Below are 20,955 nucleotides of genomic sequence, written 5' to 3'. Positions count from 1 at the left end.
GAGGCAGGGTGCCTCGCTCTCCGCTCCCACTTCTCCTGGTCGCTCCGTACACTCCACCTGTGAGGTTGGAAATAGAGTAGGAGGCTGGCGGGTGGAGTTGGGCAGGCTCATTCAGCGTTCCTGATGCTTGGGCTGACTCGATGTTCTGGACCCCGTGTAGGCCGACAGGGCCCACTTCCCAGAGGCCCATGAAGCTGGCAGACTGAAGATTGAGACCCTATTTGCTCCTTAGCTCAGGGACCTTGGCCAGATCTTCTCCCTCTGTCCCTTGGCCTCCCTGTCCAGGAGATGGGCCACCCACCTCAAGGGTTGTATGCAGGTTAACTTGGCCTTAGGAGAACCAGAGTCCTCCCTGCATTCCAGAACCCGCTCACTCAGTTCCTGGTGCTAATCCCCACCTGATGTGAATGCAGTACAGCTGGCGTAGGGTCTCGGTGTCACTCAGCTCCTGGGTTGGGAGTCACATCCAGTCCAGCCACCTCCCCGCCTGTGCTGTGAGCGCCACAAGGGCTGGGTGCTGTGCGGCTGGGCCCCGGTGTTGGCTGGTTCCTTGGGGCAACTGTATGGCATTGCCAGGTTCCCCGGAGAGCCTGGCCCCACCTGTAGCACATCCATGATCTAGGGCATCTAGGGCATCGTCTTCAGAGCAAAATGCTCACCTTTGTTTCATTTGCCGTGTACATGTGTGTTCTCTGCCCTCTCACAGACACTGAGCTGGCTGACCTGGGCCCCTCTGCCATCAGGGGTCACTTCTAAGTTGTCAGCCCCTGACAGCTGGTGAAGCGTCAGGCTGCAGAGGGGAAAAGAAAACCCCACTTGGCCGGCTGCAGCCCAGCACCCTTCAGTTGATGAAAAAAGAAAGAAAGGGAAGTAGGGTTGGCATCCAGGGCTGTTGAAGGCATTTGCATGTGCTGCAGCAGGAACCCAAACGGCAGTTTACAGAATGAGGTTTGGTGGCACTTGTCAAGGGCCTTTGACTGGTGTCTCTGTGATCTAGGAGCCAACTCTGCGGGAATCATTAGGGATGTGCGCAAGATTGAGCCACAGGGGTGCTTGTTGCTGTGTCACGGGGATAACTTGGAAAGCCCGGGAAGGGGCGGGCAGGTGGGCGGGCGTTGTGCACTCCCGCTTCCCAGGGCCCACAGTGTGCGGGAGCGGCTCTCCAGAAGGAAATAGGTGCTTAGAAAGCGCCCTGGGTCTGGGGTTGAGGAAGCTAGCCTCCCAGTGGGCGGAAGAGGCCACTACAACTCTTAGGAGTTGTATTTAGCTGCGCAGTAGTAACTCTTTACCCAAAATATGTTTTATTCTGAGGGTTCCCTGGAAAAGAAAGATAATGAAAACAAACGTTCTCTGAAAACCCCTCTGGCTGGAGAGAGCCTGGCTCATCAGTTTGGTTCCTGTGTGTGCCTGTTTTGTCTTGTTCTTACCTGACTGGAATACCAAGTGCTCCCCACCATTTATCCCCCACCCAGCTCGGGACCTGATTTGTCTCGTCGAAGCTCCCACCTGCACCGCAGACAGACCAGGCCCGGCAGGTCTGGGGGAGGGCTGCCGGCCTGACTTGGGACAGATTTCAAAGGGGGTTGATTTAAGGGCTCTGGCAGGGACTCGACCTACTCGCAGTGGAACCAACACCCCCTCTTGGGCCTTAGGCCTCAGAGGCGGATGTCAGTCCCTCAGGTGCCCAGGACCATTTGGGATGGGACAAGGCTGTTTGTTGCTCCAGGTCCATCTGTTCGTCTGTGCACACAGACACATGACAACTCCCTCTGCCTCCCCATAACCAGGAGTTGGGGCTAACATCAGATGCACCCAAACCTGCCATGCTCGGGCCAGCTGAGGGCCACGTGGCAGCTGAGACCTGGTCCAGAAGGCACACGTACTGCTAAGCGGGGCCCAAGTTTCGGAAAATGTGTCGAGCTCTCCGCTGTCACAGAGAAAGCCGCGCATTCCTGAGCCATTCGTGCCCAGCTGGCTGGTTTCCCTGCTGGTTTCCAGCGACTGGTAGCCATTAACCAGCATCGTTAACCAGCAGCAAAACAGCCTGTTAACCAGAGGATTCCATAGGGGGTGGTGCCACAGAGCTGGGAAGGGCCTGGGGCTTCAAGAGCCTCCAGTGCCAGGCTCCAAGCAAGCTCCTCTTCCCACCGTCCTGCATCCCCAGTAGCTGCACAGACCCTCCTCTGGGCTCTGTGCTGTGCCCCCGCCTCCAGGATTTTGGAAGTGGCCATACATACCCGTGTGGAAAAGGTTCTCACAGGGTAAAAGGATCACAGTGAAGGTTCCACCACACCCCTGCCCAGAGAGAAGCACGGTTGCATCAGAGCTCATGCTGTACGTACCCTCTCCTTTCCTCGTAGGGGCGATAGCCTGATGGGGACTGTGGCAGTCATGGCAGCCACTGCCCTTTGAGCAGACTGAGCTGGAAAAATGCCACCTGGGGAGGCCTGGTCTCTGCCAGAGCCGGGATGTGGCGAGGGGAGAGGATCAAGGTCAGGATGGAGGAAGAGCCACCCGTGTTGGGGTTCAGGCTCCATCGGAAGTGCCTTTTGATTTTTCTGACTTTGTGGTGCACAGTCTTCCTGCCGCATTTTGGGCGACTGCATCAGTGTGTACCTGGCTGCGGGTGCATCTCCCACAGTGACCCTCAGAAGCATCTGAGTGCTGGGTTTTCAGTTACTTCTATAATGGAGAACAAAAGTCACATCTGCAAAGGAACGAGCAGACAACACAGGGTGGCTACTAGTGCTGGACGAGATGCTGCACACGCACTGGAGCGTGTGTGTGTGTGTGTGTGTGTGTGTGTGTGTGTGTGTGTGTACATGTGTGTTTTCCTGCCCGAGGTGAGTGATAGCAGGCAGTCTGGGTTTGAATTTTTTATAGATGCTGAGTGTGAGCTGCTCCATCTCTTTTTGACCCTCATAAAGAAACAGGTATCTGTGTTGAGATGAGGGCCTGCGTGGCTGGCCAGGGCCGACCTGGCATTGCCACCCTGCTGGTCTCCTCCATGGACTTTGGCCTCACCTGCCACTGGGTGTGTGTCCTGGAGGGGGGGGGGCCCTGCCCCCGAACTGCATTGACAGGATCATGCTGGAGGGCCAGGAGAGAGTGCTGGACAGACCCCAGCTGGGTGGCTGGGTGGAGCTGGGCCAACGGGGCAGCCTTTCTCCTGGGCAGCATTCATCCTGGGGCGGGGACGTGGGGGACAGGGATGATCATTGGCCCAAGGTCATTTGCAGTCCTTGGACGGCTGGTGCAGACTGTCCCTCTCCCCCAGGCCAGGCCCTTCCTGCCCTGAGCGGCTGTGCCTGGGAGCCACTCTGTGACGCCTTGGCTCTCAATGTGCACGGCGGGGGCCTCTCTTTGGAGCAGGGACTGGCTGTGCATTGAGGGCTTCCTGCAGCATTTTGAGCCAGCCCTGGGTTGTGTGACCTCCCAGCTTCCCTCATGGGTCTACACACCACCCTGAGGGCTGGGGCAGGGGAGCCGCATCCCTCCCTGTGGCCCAAGCTGCCGTGTCCTTGCTCTCACGGACAAGGCTCAGACAGGCTGAGCTGCCTGCAGTCACACGTGACAGCTGCGCACAGGGCAGGGGGGATTCAGCCCTGAGCCGCATTCTGTCCAGTGCTGATGAGGCGTGTTAGCGTCCTCACACAACCAAAGAGGAGACGTGCTCGCCCTGGCCTGCTGGGCTGGTGCGACAGCCCAGGAACGAGGCCTGCTGCCCCCTAACCCCCAGTGCTGCCCCTTCTTGTTGACCACCTGTGACCCCACCTTGTGTGTCTGCCTAGCTGTGATGAGCTCCTGTGCTCAAGCCCAGGGATTACTTTAAGGCTGGTCACCTCTGGTGACAGGGTTCTGGAGGCCCTTCCACTGCCTGCACAGGGGCTGGCAGCCGGAATGTCAGGTTTTCCTGTCTGTGTTTTTCAGCAGCTGCTGGCCTTCACCCAGTGTGGGCAGGGGGCCAGAGGGTCGGCCTGGAATAAAGTGGCCTCTGGATGTCCTGCCTATGCTGAACCCTGCACTTTGGCCAGGACTAGTGCTGTCTGTCTGTCTGTCAGCCAGGTCGTCTGTCTCTTCCCTCTGGCGGCTGTGGCTTTGCCTCGCTAGGCTACAGTGGTGCTCTCTGAAGTTGGGGTTACATAAACCATGGCACACGCATCCCCTGTCATGGTTGATTGGGGGCAAGTGCTGCCCCTCTGTGAGCCCCTCGGGGCCCGTGCCTGCCTTATTCACGGACACCCAGGTGGAGTCATCAGTGTTTGGCCTGGAGGAGGTGGAGAGGGCGTTGCTAAGTAGGAGTGCGGGTCAGGGTATCTCGACCTCTCAGCATGCCCTGCCCGCTGCTGACGCCCACCCATCTTGTCTCATCTCATCTTTACGGTTGTCCTGAACCAGATCAGCCCTGTTTGGTGGGGAAACTGAGTCATGGCCCAGCTTGGGGTGGGGTCCCTGCCTCTGGTTGTGTGCTGAGTGCTCTGTGCTCCTCAGACTGAGTTGCCATTGCTGCTTAGAAACCAGACACAGGACCCCACCCCCCTGCCACTGCATGAGAACCCAGGACCCACCAGCAGCCTGTCCATGGTGACACGCTGGTCCTGTCACTGTCGGGAAAACAAAGGTGCGTTTCAAAGGAATGTGATTGCACATTCCCACTGTAAGGGGCATGCTTCAGGGATGGGCCTGGGTCCTGTGCTGGCCCATCCTGTGCTCCCTTCTGTGCTGTGGACCTACCGGTGATGTCCCCCCCTCTCCACGCAGCACATCTCCATCCCCCAGCCTGACTGCCCCACGGAGCCGCGGACGTTCTCCTTCTACCTCTCCAACATCGGCCGTGACAGCCCCCAGGGCAGCTTTGACTGCATCCAGCAGTACGTCTCCAGGTGAGCCTTGCCCAGGCTGCCCCAGGTCTCCCAGTGGGCAGACCCGCCTCCCCCGACTTCCACTGTGGCGTCCCCTGCCCCAGCCTGCTGTGCAGATGTTTACCCACCACCTCCAGCCCCAGCGCCCCTTCTTCCCCTTCTCAAGTGAGCTACCCTGGCTCCTTACAGTGTGTTCAGGGCACAGGTCTAGGTCCTGGCGTGCCACCTGTGGCCCAGGGACCTGGGTTCCCTTGTTTCTTTCGGGTCAAGATGTGCCTTGAAGAAACCGTGTTGCCCAAGTCAGCACCAAGCCCCATTTCTTGGACATGGGGGTGGTGACCATCTCTCCTGGTCATCCCAGGTGCTCATCCCAGCTTCTGGCCCCTTGTCTTGCAGCCATGGGGATGTCCACCTGGACTGCCTGGGCAGCATCCAGGACAAAATCACAGTGTGTGCCACCGACGACTCCTACCAGAAAGCGCGGCAGAGCCTGGCACAGGCTGAGGAGGAGACGCGGAGTCGAGGCGCCATCGTCATCAAGCCCGGAGGCCGTTACCTGGGTGAGGATCAGGGGCCTGGGGCTCCACCTGTGGGGGCCTTGCACCTGCTGGGCAGCTGTCGGGGGAGCAGGAGAGACTCAGGGCCCATCCAGACCAGGAGCGGGAGTGACGGGTTGACAGAGGTAGGATGAGCTGGGTCAGTGTTGGGTCAGGACAGAAGGTCCTTCCTGGGTGGCATCTGCTGCCTTCTGAACCCAAGATGGACTAAGGGACCCGAGAATTCCAGGCATTCTGAATCTCAGGGCTCCTCTCCCAGGCTGTAGCCTTAGGGACCTCTGCCCATCATGGAGACTCACCCTACATGAAGCTAGAGCTTCGGTCTGTCCTCCAGCTGCCACCCCTGCCCTCACCTGCCCAGATGTCTCCTTCCCAAGACCGACGTGGCCGGGGCAAGGTGCAGATGACGAGATGCACCCTGTGGCGGGCGGCCTGCTGCTGTGTTGGGGCCAGCGAGGGGCCATAAGGTGGAGACCAGGAAGGAAACGCATTGATCCCTGTTCACTGGGAAGGCTCTGGCCCCTCAGCATCTGCTTGGAAACAATTTCAGTGAAGTCGAGACACTGACAACATTAAAAGTATAGGGAGAAGAGTACTATCTATTTATCCATTTAGAAAGCCCCGTCATCTTGCTGTAGTCTTCCCGCCTCCTGGATGCAGATGGAGTTAAGGAGTCATTGGAATGCGTTGCCAGGCAAGAAAGCCCTGAGAGAGGTGTGAAACGGCTTACAGCAAGGGAGAACTTGATGGCTTTTGGGGTTTTTTTCTTCTTTAAGGAAAAGCAAGAGCGTTTCACGTTGCTCCAAAGAGCATGCGATTTTCCTTGCTTGGCAGTGGGGTTGGCTCTGAATGAAACCCCAGACGGTGCAGGAATCTGTCCTGCCTGTCAGCGCTGGGCCCCAGTGGATGTGGCTGTAAGTGACCAGGGAGCCTGAGCCCTGGGCAGTAAGCTGCCCAAGAGGTGCCAGCCAGAATCTAAAAGGGCTTCAGAGCCTGCTTTTGCTTCAAGATGCAAATGTGGACATTTGTACACATTTGAATACATTTTGGGTGGGTCTTTCAGTCAAAAACTTGGTCCAAAATTCGTGTTACGGTGCCATTTCGGGTACAATGAAGGTTTTTGCAGTAGTTTACGTTCTGGTGGAAACGCTCGTGTCCTGGCCTCTTAAGCCACCGACGTGCACATCCTGGGTGTGTCAGGCCTCTCCCCCCACCCCACGTCGGCCCGTCAGATGGGTCCTCTGGGGACGAAGTCTGGCCCTGAGGATTCTAAAAGCACTTCTTCCCTGTGTTCATTTGACAAATCAGATTTGAGGGATACATGCAAAAGGAAGTCGTCGTGGAGAGGTTTCTGGCCCAAGGATTCAAGGTGTGCGCTGACTTTGCTCAGCAGTCCTCGTTCCTGCAGTGGCAGGAGCGCCGTCCAAGGTGGAGTTAATGACTTAGGAGTGGAAGCACCCTCCCTCGAGAGCAGTGCTGGAGGCTCCATGGAGGATCCCCTTGTACGTCTCTGTTTGCAGCAAGAGGGTGGGGGATCGGCCTGCTGCCCCCGGGCCTCCAAGCACAGCCAGGTCTGCCCAAGGAGCACTTGCCAGGGCCACAGCTGGGGAGCTGCTCACACCCTGGGGTCTCTAGAGCAGCTGCCCAAGTGGCCCTGACGCCTTTATTTTCCTTCTCCTTTTTCATAAAAAAGAATGACGGATCCTGTGGGACCAGCATAGTGCTGTGGAGTTCAGTCTCTGGGTGCCTGCCTCTGGCAGTTATGGGACTCCCTTGTTAACATCAGCCCCCTCTCCCCATATGGGTCAGGTGTTTTGGGTCCCCAGGATGTAGGCTGCCCATGATGAAGTCAGTTAAGGCTCTAAGCCCGCTTCTCTTTCCTGTAGCTCCCGCTTCTGAGACTGTGGGGCCCTGCAAGTGCCCACTGAGCTGTTTGTGGTCAGCAGGTGGCAGTCTCGGCCGCCCAAGGGCCCCACTGAGCAGGTGGGGCTGGACGAGGCTTGAATTGCCTTCTCTTGGGCTTAGTGAGAGCTTGGGGCTATCGGCCATCGGCCATCCACGGGTGCCCACGAGCTCGCTCAGGAACTTGGCGTCGGCCCCAGGCAGTGGGACCCGGTGGCCACTCCCTCACCCCTTCCAGTCCCTAATGCCTGGCTCTTATTGCAGGCAAAAAGGTTCAGTTTCGGAAACCGGCCCCGGGGGCAGTGGATGCTGTGCCCTCCCGGAAGCGGGCGACCCCCATCAACCTGGCAAGCGCCATCAAGAAAACCAGCGCTGGCAGCGTTAGCGGGGGCAGCGGGGTGTCTCAGCGGCCCTTCCGTGACCGGGTGCTGCACCTCCTGGCGCTGAGGCCCTACCGGAAGGCCGAGCTGCTGCTGAGGCTGCAGAAGGACGGCCTGGCCCAGGCGGACAAGGACGCGCTGGACGGCCTCCTCCAGCAGGTGCGTGCTTGCCCTGGACTGGCCTGGGCTGCGCATGTGGCACTCACTGTCCAGGGCCCTCCTCCTTACCAGCTGCGGACACACAGGCAGTGCGCGTAGCACAGGGGATCCAAGACTTCAGTCGCACAAGGTTTTTAGAATTGAACGAAGTCTGAGGAACCCGCAAGCATGAGTTAGCAAGAGCTCGGGCTTCACAGTCAGACAGCAAGGGCCTCCTTATTGCTCATCAGTTGTGGCTCCAGGCAAGGGGCTTCATGTCTGGACCCTCAGGCTTCCATCTGCGGCTGGGGCATGACCACAGCACCTCTCTTGGGGTCAAGAGCTAAGCGGGCAGGAGCGTGGTGCCAGCAGGTGGAGCCTGCTGTTAAGCAACCGGGGCTTTGGAGCAAGGGCGGTGGCCCCAGCACCTTCCTGAGGCCTTACCCTAGAGGAGGCAACTTGAGGACCCCTGAGAAGGTGAGTGGCTCACTCCGGCTTCACCACATCAGCTGGGCCATGTGGATACCACTTTGCCATGAAGTGGGGATGGGCCACCTCAGAGCGCTGTGAGGATGGCACAGCCAGCAGCAGTCACGCCAGCATCCTGAGGAGGAGGCGTGGCCCTGCCTCAGATACTCTGGGCACTTGGATGGTGCCTCCTATAGCAGAAAGTACACGCCGTGACCATCAGTAGCTATGTCTGAGGATGAGTTTCAGATTTACCGAGTTCTTCAGCAGGCCTCTGGGCACTTCTCTTCCCCATCCTCAGTGCAGTCCAAGGCTGCTGTGACCACACAGCACGTTTGTTGGGAGGATGTCGGCATGGCTCTCATCCCCCCGTGCTCTGGCTGGGGTCCCTGTGTTACCCATTACCCCCCGAGAGTTCAGGGCAAAGGGAACGGGTGAAGAGGGAAGAGAGGCCTCTGTGACATTCCCCTGCATTCCGAGGCGCAGATGCAGGCCTGGGCAGGGGCTGGGCCCCATCCACAGAGCAGGTGAAGGGTGCCTCCCCCATCCTTCACCCGAGGAGAATCCTCTTGTGTCCTGAGGGCTGAGGTGCTCACCAGAGACTCACGTTACTGTCAGGAGCGCCCATGTCCACTCACTGGGTGCTTTTGTGCGGATTTGGCCTCCTGAGCCGCTGTCCCCCACGTGGAGGTCATGCTGGCAAGGACTGAGCAGCACTGTTTCTCCCTGCAAGCTTAGGAGTTGGCTCGGGGCCTATTAGAAGATAGATGCATGGCTCTGGAGCCCAGAAGTTTTCTTTGGCAAAGGGGCTTGCCAAAGCACCCAGAAAGCTCTAGAACCAGGAACAACACTCCCAGGGCGCTCGTTTCCTTGGAAAGTCGCGTGCTGGCCTTGCCCCTGGGAAATGGGGGGAAGTATGTGGGAGGCCCTTTCCCTGGGCTGGGGGCCACCCAGAGCTGCCTCCTGCAGCACGGGGTGACCACAGCAGGGCTGACGGGAGCTGGACAGAGGCATCAGACATGAGCCAAGACTGGAGACAAGTGCGGCAGCCACGCCCACCCCTGGCTGTGCCCGTAGCTTGCATTGCCATCCAGCCAGGCCCTCAGCCCCTGGTATAGCGTTCTTAGAAATGCCCTTGCTCCCGCTCTCTAATCTTGTTCTGTTTGTGCCCAGAATAAAAAAGCACAATGCAGAATGTGACCCTTAGCTGACCGAGCACTTGATTACACCTGAGATTTACCCACTGAGCAGCCCTCAGATGCGGCAGGGATGCCAGGCTCAGTTCTCTGGAGAGAGAGGGAGCTGGTGGTTCTGACTTAGGTCTGCCTGGGGCACTGCTCCATTTTTAACCCCTGTGACATTCTCATTGCTCCTGGTCCTTTCCTGGGACCAGAGAGGCACCGTACTGGGCTCCAGCTTCTCCAGTGGACTTGGGTTTGGCAGCTCCTAGGGGGTGGCCCAGCCAGTGTCTTGGGGTAGAGCATCCTCCTCGCGCCCGCTCTGATTTCTCCTAAACTGCCCCAGCTGCCTTGTGCTTCTGTGTTTACTACCCAACTTGTTCTCCGCAGCGGTGTGGGGGGCAGGAGGACCCCCGCCAGCTTGGGGATGGGAAGGTGTCGGGGTCTGTGCCTCACCCAGGATGCTCATTTCCAGCCCCCGCAAGTGACCAGGGACTCTGATGAACAGCACTAACAAAACCACACTACTCAAAGGCGCCTTCTCTATTCCTTCTGTGAAAACAGAAAAGATTTAAGGCGTTCCATCTTCCTGGTGGGAGTGTTGACGGTTGGGTGGCTCTTCTGGAGAGCATTTTAGCAAAACGTATCAAGAACCATAAAAATGTTCAGAGCCTTTGACCCACTAATCCCACTTCCGGGAAGCTGGCTGAAGAAAACCATCACCAGCATGGAAAAACCTGCACAAGTGACGTCTGTTTATGCTACAGAGAAACTGGAAACGGCGTCAGCATCCAACAAAGGAGAAACGTTTGAGTACATCACAGTGTAGCCACTTGGTGGAATATTACTCAACCATTAAAAATACTCCTTGTGAAAACTGCTGTGATGTGGAGAACTTGTAGTCTCAGTGATAGCGAAAAATAGCGCGCCAGCCACACGGCTACACACGCGTGTTCTGGAGACCATGGTGCCCAAGCGAGACACTCAGGGAAGTGCCCGCTTCAGGTCAGGGGCCTGAATTCCGTCAAACATCTTACGGCAAACGTTTTAAATCCATCTTCGCAAAGAGTCTTGGAGACAAGCTCAGCTTTTGTTAACCAGCAGCAGCAGGGCTGGCTGGTTGCAGGGAAGGTGGGCTCAGCATGGCCCCTGGAGGCACCACTCACCCAGCACCCCAGTCTCGGCCGACTCTGCCACAGGAGGTCTGAATCCGAGAGCGGGTATGTTAGTCCATCGGGCTGCTGTAACAGAATACCATAGACTGGATGGCTTATACACCACAGACGTTTACTTCTCACAGCTTTGGAGTCTGGGAAGTCCAAGATCAAGGCGCTGGCAGATTGGGTGTCTGGTGAGGGCATGTGCCCTGGTTTATAGACAGCTGCCTTCTTACTGTCATCACGGGGGGGAAGGGGTGAAGGAGCTCTCTGGGTTCTCCTTTATAAAGACACTAACCCCATCATGAGGGCTCCACCCTCATGACCTAATCACCTCCCAAAGGCCCCACCTCTGAATACCATCACCTTAGATTAAGGGGGTTAAGATTTAACGTGGACTTTGGGAGGACAAAAATGGTTCAGTCCATAGCAGGGGGATGGGCTGGTGATGGAGTCTTGGGAGTATAGATGGCAGCCTCCCCTTTTTGGAGCCAACCTAGCCTCCAGCAGCTGTAAGACGTGTATATATGGACCTGCTGCCCTGACCCTTCTGCACCCCGAGGGTTGCTGCGCTGGCATGCAGGGGAGCTGTGGGGTGAGGTGTTGGCTCGGGGAGGGAGTGTGCTGTCCTCTTTCCCCTTTCACGTCTGTCTCCGCCTCTCCCTGCCCCCTCGCAGATGCTTTCAGGAACATCTGTCTCTCTCGGGCATCACACAGGTGACACCAGCTCTGTCTTGCAGGTAGCCAACGTGAATGCCAAGGATGGCACGTGCACGCTGAAGGACTGTGTGTACAAGGATGTGCAGAAGGACTGGCCCGGCTACTCAGAGGGGGACCAGAAGTTGCTGAAGCGGATGCTTATCCGGTAACTGCCTCCCTATCCCTGAGCGAGTTCCCAGCCCCTGGACCTGGGGCAGATCTCATCCCAAGGATGCTGGGGGGGCCTCATCTGGCCCCAAAGGCTGCAGGGCCCGCAAGCAGGATGGAGGGGTCTGTGGAGACTTCCTGGGTGGCCCACCGTGTCCTCCTGTAGGGTAAAGGCCAGCCCTTACCGAGTGGGGTGGAGGGTGTGAGTCACCATCTTGAACACCAGAATGCCCGGACAGAAGGCCCCAGACCGTTCCTTCTGCCCCCTCTTGCCCTTCCTGTCAAGGTTGCTTCCAAAACCTGCACATCCCCACAGGCGTCTGCTGCGGGCCCTCTTTCTTAAAAAGAGCCTCTCAAGGACGAGAAGCAGAGAGAAGCAAAACAAAACTCCCCACAGACAAGATTAAGCAGCATTAATTAAATGCATCCCCTCTCTGGTTAATTGGGACCCAAAGTCAGGAGTGGCCACGGTAGCTCTAGGGAGAAGTGGGTAAGTAGGCCCCCATCTGAGGCAAGCAATTAATGATTTCCTTCTCAATTGATGCCTGGCTCCGGAGCCCGGGCTGTGAAGTGAAGTGCTGTTCAGAACAGCCTGATATGCTAATTAGTCCTTAAGTGATTTCTCAGGGACTTGGAGCTATTTATGAAGGGTTTTGGGTTTTTTTTGTTTTTTTGATTTTTTTTTTTTTTTTAAGTTTAGCTGTTTAAAGCAGTAATTGCGTCTGGAAAGCAGAGCTGAGTCGGGGCCAGTCTAGGTGAACCCTGAGTTCCTCCTTGGCCCTGCGGGACACTCACCTGCTGTCCCGGGGTCACTGCTCTGGCTGTCTGGAGGTCTCTGGGTGCTCAGGGAGGCTGAGAGGAGATGGTCTCAGCAGAAGGTGCCCCCCCGGCCCCCACTGCCCTCTCTGGGGGTCCTCTGTTGCCCCAGCAAAGCACATCCTGGGTAGGCAGTCACCTCCTGCAGGTGTTCACATCTATCACGTTTTTTGGCAAAGGGTTGAAATAGTCACTTACACCCACCCTAGTGCTTTGAGGTGGCCAGGGGCACATGGTGGGGGGCACCTTGAGGCTGCTTCCACTCTTCCTTCCTTCAGAGCCTCTCACTGGGTGCCTTGCTGATCTCAGACCCCAAGCGTCTTGTCCTCCCAGAGCTCCCAGGAAGGGGTGTGGCCGAGAGCAAGCAGCCTGTCTGTGTGTGAATGGGTGTGGTTTGTAGGAAACAGCGCCTGGGCTGAATCTTGAGGGGTGTTAGGTGGGAGGTTCCTAGGGATGCGGACTCTGGAGCTCAGTATAATGCCAAGCTCACGCTTCCTCCCTTGTTTTCGCTCTGGGCTGTCTGGATGCTCTTCTCTCCGTCTGCGTCTGCGTGGGCCGCTGGGAGAGCAGCCTCGCCACCGGAAGCCTCTTGGAAGCCGACAGCTCCTACTGCCCTTGGAAGCGTGAACTGATTGGCGTGCAGAGGGCAGGGTCAACACCCCTGATGCCCGCAGCCACACAGAAGGTTTCTCCAGGCGCCCCTCTGCACAACTTGTTTTTCTTTAGGTTGCTCCCTTCCTGAAGAAAGCCCCAGTTATAGCAGGTCTTGATGCTGTGGTCTCACGGCAAGAAGGAAAAAAACAGGATCTTGGGGTGTTTCTGTTGTTACAGGCAGGGTGTGGGGACTTGTGTCACCCCAGGGGCTATAACACCTCCTTTTCCTACAGCTTGTTCTGAACTCGTACCTGACTTAAACATGCTCACGCTTCCAGGGTCTGCCCGGGCCCCCGTGGCTTTGCTCTGCACAGACGTGCACTCCCAGCATCTCGGCTGTTGACTTGGATGCTGCCCCTGTGCTTTTAGTCCCCACGTGTGTAGCTGCTTGGGCCTGGCCTGTCCCAGGAGGAGTCTGTGGACGTCGCAGTGCAGGATGAGGCCTCAACTCCACCTGGCCCTGAAATCAGTCACCCCGGCCTGCCCGTGTCCTGGCCTCACCTCCCCCAGGGCACAGCCTAGACAACCCGAGCCTCAGTCCGTCTCGCACGCATCATGCTTTCCCTGGAGTTGGTAACCTGCTTGGCCGAGTTGTTACTTTCTCTGCTCAGCGTTCTGTGTCCTTCATGTCCAACCCCAAGCTCCCCGTGGTTGTGCCGTGGCCTTTTATCACTATCAGGGGATCAGGGGTTCCACCGGGAGCTGCCCCCGTCCCTTGCGGGTCCTTCTGTTCCTGGGTCTGTGATTCTGCCCTGGGGTTGAAGGGACGCAGCTCTTGGAGCATCTCTCAGAGGAGAGGGCTTTGGGAGCTCCATCTGTCATATCTTCACGCCTGGGTGGCCATCACACTGGATTGGCAGTTGGCGAAGTCTAGTCTTCCAGATTGGAAGGAACTTTCCCTCTATGTTGAAGACCTGGCCCCTGGAAAGCCACGGAGATTCCCTTCCTGGCCCTGTATCCATCTGCATGGTCACAGGATGGCCTGGCGGGTGCTCTGGGACCGGCGCCCCAGCCCTTGCAGTCTGAAAACTTGCCTCGTCCTTCTTCCCGTCCCGGGCGTGGTTGTGAGAGGCCTCACTGGCCTCCCTCGCCCTTCCTCTCATTCTGCCACTGGGGGCTGTGCTGCACCGTTCACCATTGTCTTCCCTGTTGTTTCTTTTAATTTCTTCTACTTTTGGAAGATTTCTTCACCTTCTCCCTCTGTCTCTTTTTTTGCCATTGTTGCTAGTTCCCAAGGTGCAGCTCCCACTTCTCTCTAGTTCCAAAGCAGTCACCCCAAAACGAAACCCCACGTTAACAGCCACTCCCCGTTCCCCCTCTCCCAGCCTCACTAAGCTGCCTCTTGTCTTGGTGGATGTGCCTGTTCTGGATGTTCCATACAAATGGGATTACGTACTCCAGCCTTTTGTGTCTGGCTTCTTTCACTTGGATTAGGTTTTCGAGTTTCGTCCACACTGTAGCACGTGTCAGAGCCTCACTCTTTTTTATGGCCAGGTAGTATCCTATTGTGTGGGCATTTTGTTTATTCATTTGTCTGTCCATGGACACTTGGATTGTTTCTACCTCTTCATGATTACGAGTAGTGCTGCCATGAGCATTCCTGTACCAGGACATGAATATAGCTGACATCGATTTTCAGTTCTCTCAAATATACACTGAGGAGTGGAATTGCTGGGCCATATGGTAATCCTGTGTTTAACTTTCTGAAGAACTGCCAGACTTCTTCTCAGTGGCCACGGCATTTTACATTCCCACCAGCAGTACTCAGTTCCAGTTTTTCTACATCCTCACCAACACTTGTTATTTTCCATTTTTTTGATTCTAGCCATCCTGGCAGGTGTGAAGTGGTATCTTATCATGGTTTTGATTTGTGTTTCCCTGGATGAATAATGATGTTGAGCATCTTTTCATGTGCTTATTGGCCATTCGTATGTCTTCTTTGGAGAAATGTGTATTTAAGTTCTGTGTCTTTCTAAGGCTATTAAGGATGGTGTTTTTCTCGTGGATTTAAAGTTTTCATCCCCTTACAGAGTCTCTCTTTGTTTTCAAATGCATTTTCCTGTCTATTTTGGGGTCTGACATTTGTTGCCTGGAAGCCCGGGTGCGCAGCCTCTTCAGGACTTTCCCATAGGCAACGCAGCCTCCTCAGGAGCACTGCTGAGGCGTTTCTGAATCCCCCATAGGCCCCTCTGTTTCCTCTTCTCCCGAGGCCACGTCTCTGTCCATCCTGTGTGGCCCGAGCATCCTGGAGAAGGCCTGGGCTCCTTCACTCCTGAACATGCTGTGGGCTCCCTTCCCTGCTGCCCCACAGCAGGCCGGGACCCAGAGCAGGACTCTGGGGGGACAGCCTGGCAGGGGCCCCTCTGCTGAGGTTCCTGAGGCACCCATCCTGGGCCCGTGGGGTTCTGTGGCCTGGGACTCCGTTTTCTTGGATCCTATAGGACAGTCACCACTTGTACTTCTGCATTGAATATCATTGCTCATTTCTCTCTCTCTCTTTTTTTTAATAAATGTATTTTATTTATTTTTGGCTGCGTTGGGTCTTCGTTGCTGCACGTGGGCTTTCTCTAGTTGTGGCGAGCGGGGGCTACTCTTCGTTGCGGTGCGCAGGCTTCTCGCTGCGGTGGCTTCTCTTGTTGCAGAGCACGGACTCTAGGCATGTGGGCTTCAGTAGTTGTGACACGTGGGCTCAGTAGCTGTGGCGCACGGGCCTAGTTGCTCCGCGGCATGTGGGATCCTCCTGGACCAGGGCTGGAACCCGTGTCCCCTGCATTAGGAGGCAGGATTCTTAACCACGGCGCCACCAGGGAAGCCCCCTCATTGCTCTCTTTTTCCCTTTCTCTTTTATGCCTTTTTAGTGGGGGCTTGAAAGAGAGTGGATGTAAATACCTGGTTCTCTGTCTTTAACCGAAAGCTCTGGTTGCTTCCATGTGGCTGGAGCAGCAGACTTGCCCTCAGCCTCGTGGATTGTGTTGCCCCAAGTGCCTGCATGTTTCGGGCCCTTTTCCTGTGGCTCTGCTTGCATTTCAGGCCACCGTGGAGGGGACAGCAGCAGTTGTCTATAGAGTGTGGCTGTTGGTCAGGGGCTGGGCTCTGCTTGTCACTGGTTAGAGCAGCGCAGACATGGCCCTGGACCTCAGCTCAGCTTCCCTGCAGGGCGTGGAGGGCCCTCGGCACCACTCCCAGCACCTGGCCAGCTGCCTGGGCTCCCATGAAGAGCACAGTCTCCGGGAGTGCAGGAGGCTAAGTGGAGAGCCCCCTCCCCCACGCCGAGCCGGGGTGACTGTCGGGGGCCTCCATTTGTGTGTCAGGCATTGGGGTGTTTCTTCTCTCTTCCCTGGCTACATTGTTGTGCTCGCGTCCTGCCGGACTGGTGACCACCCCTGCCATCCCTGGAGGTGCTGTGGCCTGGGCTCCCAGGACGATGGGCGCTGAATCTGGAAGGCCCTCCCACCACAGACCAGGGCATCTCAGTCCTCTTCTGTGTTCTCTGTTTCTGCAGTGAGTGTTGTTTATTAGGATGACAGTTGTTTTTAAAAGTGAGGACCAGCACCCCAGTGACAGCAGCTCCCCTGGGGACACAGCATGGATCTTGAGTGTCTGGTCAGTTTTATATGGGTCCTTGGTCTCCATGGTAATGGGAGTCTAGATGAGTGGGTGGTCATCTGACCCTTCTCTGGGCGCAGAACACCCAACGGGACAGTCCTCCTGGCAGTGAGGCTGTGATCTTGGCCACAGGGCAGCTGTGGATAAACCCAGGGCGGAATGTGCTCAGGCTGCTCTCTGCCTGCCGGGCCCTGGTGTACCCATCACACTCGGCCCTGCTCTGGTTCTGCTCTGGAGTCAGGCCCTCCCCAAATCCCTGGGCGTGAATGGGACAGCGTGGTGTCAGTGCAGGGACAGGTGGGCGTGTGTGCGCCCCACAGGGCACTGCTGAGGATCCCTCCAACCCACCCTGCTTCTCCTTTGCAGGAAGTTGTGCCAGCCACAGAGCTCAGGCGGCCTCCCTGGGGACCTTGCGGCCAACAGTCCTCCGGGTGAGCATGGGAGCTCAGCCTCACCCCCTCAGGTAGGAGCGTGGTGGGGAGGGAGGGTGGGTCTCACCAGAGCCAGTGGGCCTGACCTGGCCTTGGTTCCTACGGAGCCTGTTGGGCTTTCGGCTCAGGGCTGGCAAGCTTTCTTGAATGAGTGAACAGCTGGCTGGGGGTTGGGTGTCCTGGGCCTGGGACTTGGTTATGGTTCCTTGGTTTACCTGTGGGTATGTGGCCGAGGGAGGGCAGGCTGCTGAACCACACTGAGCCTCCTGCTTTCTCTGTGTGGTGGGCGCTCCTGCCTCCTAGGGCTGTTGGAAAACCAGCCAGGGCGCAGTGGGGTCCTATGAGCAGTGGCCACGGCCATGTTAGTCAGTAGTTGGGAAGGGCATTTGGGGGGGCCTTGCTGTTGGGGGCTTGATCTTCAGCAATACCCGCCTCACCGTTGCTTGAGCTGTTTGGTGAAAGCTCTCCCCACCCACCTGCATGCTCTGACTTATGAGTCCCACGTCTCCATCCCTGCTTGGGAGAGGCCAGCCCCCCTTCTCCCTCTTCCTCCTCTGCCCTGGAGGCACCCAGCCTAGGCCCATGACCCTTAAAGCCTCCCCGTGGCTGTAGGGCCGTTGTGGAGAACAGAGGGCCTCATTTCACTTGCGTCCCCACTGCTTCCCTCTGATCCTGGGTTGCCCATCTGCCTTCTTTCTCCCTACCGCTGCTTCCCTGGTCCTGGGCCACCTGGTCTGATCCTGGCTCCATTCCTGTGGTCTGGCGTTGCCTCACAGGCCTCAGTGTTCTTGTCTGTGAAATGGGGATGAAGCCTGCACCATGTCACAGGGTTGCCATGGGGATCCAAGTAGTCAGGGGCCTGGAGGTGTTGGTCCTGTCCTGTGGGGCTGCCCTGTGTTACTCAGATTTGGCTCTGTCACTCTTCCCATCGTCCAGGGAAGATGCTGAGCACAGTGGTGTTTTAGACCAGTTCCCAGAGGTGGCCCTTCTGGTCTGCAACCAGGTCCACTAATGACCCAGCGCCCTTCCTCCGCTCTGGTGGCCTCTGGGCCCAGCTGAGAGCTGAGACCCTGGGCAGGCAGCCCCGGCTGAGCTCTGGGCATCCTGGGCCTGGCTAGTGTTCGCGCGCCCCCATGTGGTCAGCGTGGGCCTTGCGTGTGGGCACTGGGTTTCCTCCGGGCCTGCGGTGCCCAGCCTCTCCCCAGTAACTCTAGGCACAGGCTCCCCTCTGAAATTGTCTCCTTTCCTTCCCAGAAACGGCCACAGCCTCCTGATTTCATCGACCCTCTGGCCAACAAGAAACCCAGGATATCGCACTTCGCCCAGAGAGGTCAGCCTGCAGTCAACGGGAAACTGAGTGTGCCCCACGGCCGTGAGGCCCTGCTTCCCACCCCGGGCCCACTGGCTGGTACAGACGCCCACCTGCCCCTGCGGCTGGACCCACCACGGGCCCACGACCCCCTGGCCGACGTCAGCAACGACCTGGGCCACAGCGGCCGGGATTGCGAGCGTGGGGAAGTGGCCGCCCCGGCACCTACTGAGTGCCTCAGCCTGCCCCTGCTGACGGACTGTGCCCAGCCCAGCAGGCCCCACGGCGCCTCCTTGCACGGCAAGTCCAAGAAGAAATCCAAGAAGCACAAAGACAAGGAGAGGGCGGCTGAGGACAGGCACCGGCCCCGGCCGCCAGACCAGATGTCGGGCCCCCTTGGAGCCCCACCAGTCGCCCCGGGTAGGTGCCAAGAGGCAGGCCTAGGGGCAGGGGCTCTGCAGGAGGGTGTCGCCAGGAGCCTGAGCACCGGCCCCATGCCCACCACCCTCACTCCACAGAGTGCCGAGAGGGCTGCCCACGAGCCCCCACTTCGGCTCAGCCTGCACATGAGGCCTCTTTGCCTCCTGTGTGCTCGCACCGGCTCGTCTGTGACTGCCCTGGCATTGTTATGCTGAGAGCCTCTTGCAGTCCTGTGTGTGCCAGGCCAGCTCTGGGGGCCAGGGGCTTGGAGCCTGATGGAGCTGAGGCTCACGGGAGGAGACATCACACAGGGAGAGCAACAGTTCCAGGGCCCAGCTCTGGCTGCGGGGAGGTCCCAGACACAGAGAGAGAACAGGGTGGGACTGGGGCTCAGGGAAGGCAGCGGGGGGCAGGGCCTGGTGGAGAGGGAGGTGGGCAGCCCCTGGATCACCAGGGACCTGGTGTGGCCTGCTAGGCGAACATTTCAGCCTGTGGAGAAAGGGTTTGGGAGGTGGGCCCAGAAGGAGGTGGGAGACTGTCCATAGAACAACAGAAGGTAAGAGCCAGAACACGGTCTTGCAGTTGCAGCCTGTGGGGAAGCTGGCAGTGGAGAGACCCTCAGCAGGATGACGGGTGCAAGGCTGCCCAGGGCCATGTGCTGAGCAGGGAAACCTTCTCAGGCCCGGGGCACTGGGGAGGCGCATGGATGGGCTAGGATGGCGGTGGGGCTGGGGTCATGTCCCCCAGAGCCACCCCGCCTCCAGTTATAGCCCTAGGCACCTGAGCCGAGCACCCCTTGTGGCTACTGTCAACCCCAAGAATAATTCAGGAGGCTGCAAATAAGAAAATCGTGTATTTGAGGTCTTAAAAATTACAGTTCGGGAGACATAGATTCAGGTGAGCGCGAAAGAGTGTTCTGAGGAGGAGAAAGAGTCGGGCTTATAAAGACAAAAAGCCACGCGTCTGTTAAAGGTTGCCTGGTGAGGATGGTTTAGCTCTGACGCAAGTCAGAAAATATTTGTTTTAGGTTAGGGGTCCAGTAAAGTAGACAGTGTCACGAGTGTTTTTAGGGTAGGGGGTCTGATGAGTAGATAGGCTGTCACAAGTTTCTGGCAGATGACTTCATCGGGTCAGAAGGTCAGATTCCATCTAGGCTGAGACGTGCACAAGTCACACTTCCTTAATGGCCTCTTGGTTCCATTTTTAGAGCCCTCTCTTAGCAATACGGACTCCATTGTGAATTTCCTTTCATGTAATTTAACCTTATCAGCATGTCCTGGCAACAGGCCGCAGCCACGGGGGCCTCGTCACCTGCTGCAGCTTTCTGACGATTTCCTCAGGAGGGTTCCCAGCAGGGGGCATTCCTGGATGGGGTGGAGCCACTTCTCCTTAAGGCTTTTAAATTTGTCCTCACCTATCCTTCACGGGCTTGCCAGCCCCTCCCTCTGTGGCTGGAGGGCAGGTCCTGGAAGAGCAGGGTTGGTCCGGTGAAGTCGGACTTTGCAGTTCCGTCAAGTCCCCTGGTATTCCTCAACCCTGTTGCACGCTAGGCTTCCTAGCACCTGTGGGTGGGCCGCAGGGGAGAAGGCGGCCCGGTTCCCTGAGCACACGCCATCTGATCCGGCTCCTCCTCAGGGAGACAGGCTCACGGGAGGAGACATCACGCAGGGTCACAGAGACATCACTCAGCAAACTGCTGAGCAGCCGGGCAGCGCATTCTGCCCCAGATGGCAGAAGCGGATGCCGTGTGCTTCTGGCAGGGCCCTGGGCAGGAGCACTGTGGGGCCGGGCACCAGATGGGGCCAGGAAGATGCTGCCCAGGCCGGCCCGCACGCAGGGCTCAGATGGCTTTGGGTCCTGCCCGGTGTGCGTCAGCTCCGGGCAGCTCCTCCCCAAGCCGAGGTAAGAAAGTGACATTTGGGGTCAGGCAACCCAGGGAGTAGAGGCCCCAAGGAAAAGGAAAAGGGTAACTGAGGCACCAGAAGCCGGTCTGGCGCCAAGTGATCCACCTTAAGCCGTCTCTCAGGCGGCTCAAATGATAGTGGTAATAGGTGGGTGCAAAGCCCCCCCAAGCTCCCAACACACACACACACACACACACACACACACACACATACACCACACCACACACCCCTGACGTAACATGTTGTCCCCAAGCTCCCAACACACACACACACACACACACACACACACACACACACACACACACA

General features: G+C 57.6%; 1 protein-coding gene across 2 annotated transcripts in view; it reads left to right on the top strand.

Moving 5' to 3' along the window:
* The window catches only part of ELL (elongation factor for RNA polymerase II), a 79,239-nt gene that overhangs the window by 52,922 nt on the left and 5,362 nt on the right, over window positions 1–20,955 (top strand). For both annotated transcript variants that reach the window (XM_027084733.1, XM_027084734.1), the window contains 6 exons: window positions 4,762–4,883; window positions 5,259–5,422; window positions 7,586–7,860; window positions 11,383–11,507; window positions 16,952–17,048; window positions 18,271–18,745. In XM_027084733.1, coding sequence (XP_026940534.1) covers window positions 4,762–4,883; window positions 5,259–5,422; window positions 7,586–7,860; window positions 11,383–11,507; window positions 16,952–17,048; window positions 18,271–18,745 — 1,258 coding nt within the window. The remainder of the gene's footprint in view (window positions 1–4,761; window positions 4,884–5,258; window positions 5,423–7,585; window positions 7,861–11,382; window positions 11,508–16,951; window positions 17,049–18,270; window positions 18,746–20,955) is intronic.

Source organism: Aethalodelphis obliquidens, unplaced genomic scaffold (genome assembly GCF_003676395.1).
Source record: "Aethalodelphis obliquidens isolate GAN/ISIS:26980383/991018 unplaced genomic scaffold, ASM367639v1 scaffold53, whole genome shotgun sequence".
Taxonomy (NCBI): domain Eukaryota; kingdom Metazoa; phylum Chordata; class Mammalia; order Artiodactyla; family Delphinidae; genus Aethalodelphis; species Aethalodelphis obliquidens.
This window is presented reverse-complemented; position numbering and strand designations above follow the sequence as displayed.